This window comes from Triticum aestivum, chromosome 7B (assembly GCF_018294505.1).
Source record: "Triticum aestivum cultivar Chinese Spring chromosome 7B, IWGSC CS RefSeq v2.1, whole genome shotgun sequence".
NCBI classification, from domain to species: Eukaryota; Viridiplantae; Streptophyta; class Magnoliopsida; order Poales; family Poaceae; genus Triticum; species Triticum aestivum.
The window spans coordinates 50,494,232-50,498,477 of NC_057813.1; the positions used below are offsets into that span (position 1 = coordinate 50,494,232).

General features: G+C 46.7%; 1 protein-coding gene across 1 annotated transcript; it reads right to left on the minus strand.

Annotated features, from left to right (window-relative positions):
* Positions 1-561: 561 nt before the first annotated feature.
* Positions 562-4,246, minus strand: LOC123160537 (uncharacterized). The gene is made up of 3 exons (XM_044578345.1): positions 3,830-4,246; positions 3,359-3,586; positions 562-2,163 (listed from the first exon to the last, which is right to left on the minus strand). The coding sequence occupies exons 1-3, from the start codon at positions 4,237-4,239 to the stop codon at positions 687-689; spliced, it is 2,115 nt and encodes a 704-aa protein (XP_044434280.1). The 5' UTR covers positions 4,240-4,246; the 3' UTR covers positions 562-686.

Sequence of the window (4,246 nt, forward strand, 5' to 3'; positions counted from 1 at the left end):
CTCTCACGAGTGGGATTCGTGACTGGCAAACTCGATGCCTCCATTTTTTATGCTGAAAGAGTAGTGGTTTGGGGATTTTCAATTGTGCACAAGTTGCTTTGAGAAGTTGCAAGCTCATGTGCAGTCTGCTGCGTACATAGGGGCAATGTGTTGCAATGATTTTGGGTTCTGCCGTAACGCAACAATTTTCTTTTTGCATTGTTTTTTTTTGAATTTTTTTTTGCATTGTTGGAACATTGACTTCTGTGTTGCATATGTTCTCATGACTTTCTCGGTGATTTGTTGCGACCAATGTAGATTTCTTACTTACTGTGTTGATATTTGGTGCCATATCTGCGCCTAGAGGCGGGTCCCACTAGTCAGATCAAGCGTCAGCACGCGGTTAGAATGTGGTCCGTGTTCCCTAGAAAATGGTTATGGTGGACCTACGGTTTTCTGTGAAAAAATGGAAACCACTGATTTTTCATCAAAGTCGACCCCAATTGTTGCGATTCTTTACTAAATTGCCGGAAGAAATAGATACATAGATACTATATATCACAACTCAGATGAACAATCCCATTGAATTTATTTTGAATTACATAGATACTATAGTAGTTTGTGGACAGCCCTCACTCACATTAGTAGAGGTACGTACAGAGCGCACTGCTAATGTGTCACGCTTGATGATTTCCTTGGCTGCTCGGCTAGCGATGACAATGACAAGACAAGCAGAACATAATGATGGCAAGGTAGCCCTGCAAACCAACACTGAACACGCCGACATACAAGCCGACTGCATAGGCCACCAGGAGAGCGAGAAAATTCACCACGGTAGTGATTTTCATCACCCTCAGCGACCACTTTTCATTCTCCTTGTTTATCTTTTCAGCCTCCTTGTTTTCATGCTTCTTGTTTATAACCCACCAGTGCCTTAGCAGCATGATGATGACAAGGATGGAAGCCACGAAGGAAATGGAGTTGCTGTAGAAGAAGGTTAGGTACTGGGGCGTCCTGTTGTCGTTCATCACCGGGTTGCCCGCCTCGTACCTGTTGCCGCTGCTCTGCCACGCTCCGCCGGGCGGCTTCAGGCCGGCCTGGTAGGTCACGCTCGCCACCAAGATGCCTAGCAGCATCAGGTACTTGCGCTTCGCGTGCATCGTCTTTTCTTCCTTTTCGACGTCGATGGATACGCCATTTCTCTGTGGCTCCGATGGTGCTGCCGAACTTGCTTGCTCTTCCTCCTGTGCGATGGATATGCCATTTCTCTCAACTTCGGCTGCCGAATTGCCATTTCTCTCCAGTTCAGTTCCCCAAAAAACCGCCAGCAAAATGACGGCAACGCCGAGGACCACGGCCACCAACGCGAAGATGTAGATGGAGGTCGTGATGTGCTGAGTGCTTCCCGCGGCGTAGCCCGCCAGCAAACCAAACAAGCCCACCGCCGCACAAACAGATAACGCATTGCTTCGAACGGCTGGCCTGTATAGATTGGGGTTCACCAGGAGGATGATGAGGGCGATGGACAACATGAAGCTCACCGTGTTGCAGTAGAAGAAGGCCTTGTAGCGGCGCGGGAAGTTGTGCAAGAGGATCGGATCACCGACGCGGTGCCCGAACTCATCGTCCTTGAGCAGGAAGCCGCCCGGAGGGGTGAGGCCGGCTTGGTAGGTGATGGTCGCAGCCAAGATCGCGAAGAGGAGCAACCGCTTGCGCCTCTTCTCCAGCAGCTCTTCGTCACCTTGCTTGTCCTTATGGTCCAGCGTGAAAATGACGACATGGATCACCACATAGATAAGGACAACGCCTGCCAAGGCCATGGCGTAAATGGAGGTGTCCACGTCCCGGCAGCTCCCGGCGGCATACGCGCCCATGAGGCCAAACAGGACGAGTATCATGGCTACCTCCAGCACGTGGTGCTTGAGCAGAAGCTTATTTTGGACCAGGATGATGGCCACCAAGGAGGTCACCAAGGCAGCCGAGTTGCAGTAGTAGAAGGCCTTGTACCGCCTAGCGTTCGTCGTGAGAAGGATCGGGTCGCCGGCCATGTGCCCGTCGCCGTTATCCTGCCACAGGCCACCCGGCGGGTCCAATCCGGCTGCGTAGGTGATGGTGGCGGCAAGAGAGGCGAGCAGTAGAACAAGAGAACGAGCCTTGTCCACAGCCTCCCTAGAATCGCATTCCCTGCAGAGAAAGAAACAGAGTTTCGATCCTGACATTATTAGCCTAGAGTTGGTTGATGCCACATATGAATCTATGATTGTAGAGAAAGAAAAGAAAAGGTGCTGCTCCCGAAAGTGCGTTTATGCTCCCGAGCTCAAATGAACAGTAAAATCGAGTTTTTTTTCAAAAAAAAATACCATTTTTTTGGGAGAAACATTGACAAAAGTTCTAAGTGCTTGCAAAAATTCGTCATGGAATCATATTCCTGTAAAGCGTGGCAAAAAAACAAAAAAAAATCAGTGCTCCAAAATGCTTTCGAAAGTAGCATTTTCAGAGTATCGATTTTGTTTTTTTTTGCCACGCCTTCTAGGAATGTGATTTTATCACGAATTTTTGCAAGCACTTAAAAATTTTGTCAATGTTTCTATTTTTTGATTTATTTTATTTTATTTCAAGTTTACTGTTCACTTGATCTCATTTGAGCTCGGGTGCAGAAACTCTGTGTCTTGCTGCTCCTTAGTTCTCCTTCCATTCCCTCAACAAATTTCATAGTTTTTTTTATTTTTTTTAGATATCACTGTTCATCCGAAAGCATGTGAGCTCGAGCTCACAATAGCAAAACATGGAGCTTGTGAGCTCGATTGGATGAACAGTAAAAAAACTAAAATAATGTAAAAAATTCAAAAAATACGAATTCTTTTGTCATGAAATATTGATTATTTTTCTACACGCGTGCAAATTTACGTGATGAATCATGTTTATGGAGGTGCCGGAAGAATAATAAAATTGACGCTCCGTCAGGAAAAAAATCGATGCTCCAAAATGCTTCCCAAAACACTCTTTTTGGAGCATCAATTTTGTTATTTTTGGAGGCACCTCTATAAACATGATTTAAAATTTGCATGCAGGTAGAAAAATCATCAATGTTTTCTTTAACTATTTTTACAGTGTTATTGTTCATCCGAGACCATGTGAGCTCGAGCTCAGAATAGCACTTTTGGTTTTATATATTTCAATATAGACTACATAACGACTGAAATGAGTAAACAACACACTGAAATATGTCTATATTACATTTGATTTAGAAAATAAGATATAATCCCTCCGTAAAGAATTATAAGAGTGTATATATCACTAAAGTAGTAATCATGTTTATATCATTAAAGTAGTAATCTAAATGCTCTTAACATCTTATAATACTCTACGGAGGGAATACCTGACATTATCAGTCTGCTGATTTCCCCCTATTTCATGGGACCTACCACAATGGAGTCGCATGGAACTTTTTTGACTTGCAGTCAAATTTGGCCGGACCGTTAGAGCCACCTCCTTCGTTGGCCCGCTCGTATCCCCGGACATCCCTCTAGCCCCCGCCTCTTCTCCTGCGCCGGCGACCATCCCTGCCACTCCAACCTGAGTGGTTGAACCCTCTGTCCCGGTGACACTGCGTTCACCGCAGAGAAATAAAGAAAGAAAGAAACAGTGTCCAGTTAAGTTATTTTATAAACTGGAAATAACGCCCACATGAAATATGATGGTTGGAGAGGAGAAACAGAGTTCAACTGCAAGCTGGATTTTTTTTTTTATATAAGAGGCGCTTGCCCGGCCTTAAACTGAGGATATGTTTTATAAGGAGATTTTTAAAAATAACTTATGATCCAGAGAGAGAGAGAGGATATGTGCTCACCATTTTGAGGAACGACATTTCAAAAGCACAGCAAGTAGGATGCAAGCGACAACCAGGGTGATGATCACGGAGACGGTGGTGAGGGTGTCCCTGCAGCTTCCGGCTATGTACGCGCCGACCAGGCCGATCAGCGCGATGATGATGCAGGCGTAGAGCGCATACTTGCCTGGCAGGCCTGACTCCGGTTCCTCGTGGAGCTTCCTGTCTGCGATGAGCTGCGTGCTGATGAACAGGGACGCCACGAACGCCGTGGTGTTGCAGAATAAGAACACCGTCAGGCGCAGGTCGTGGCGGTCCCTGAGAATCGGGTCGCCCGGGTGGTGGCTGCCCCCCGTGCTGTCCCAGAAGCCGCCCGGCGTGCTAAGCCCGGCGACGTACGTGACGCTCGCCGCGAAGGTCGCGAGAAGCATCAGGATT

What these genes read in the sequence shown, in the direction of transcription:
- LOC123160537 (XM_044578345.1), bottom strand. Translation starts at nt 4,239, where the DNA reads ATGCTTCTCGCGACCTTCGCGGCGAGCGTCACGTACGTCGCCGGGCTT. An exon ending in AAATGTCGTTCCTCAAAATG is followed by an intron (nt 3,587 to 3,829) that starts GTGAGCACATAT and finishes CGGTGAACGCAG; the next exon opens with TGTCACCGGGACAGAGGGTT. An exon ending in CAGCAGACTGATAATGTCAG is followed by an intron (nt 2,164 to 3,358) that starts GTATTCCCTCCG and finishes CTTTCTCTGCAG; the next exon opens with GGAATGCGATTCTAGGGAGG.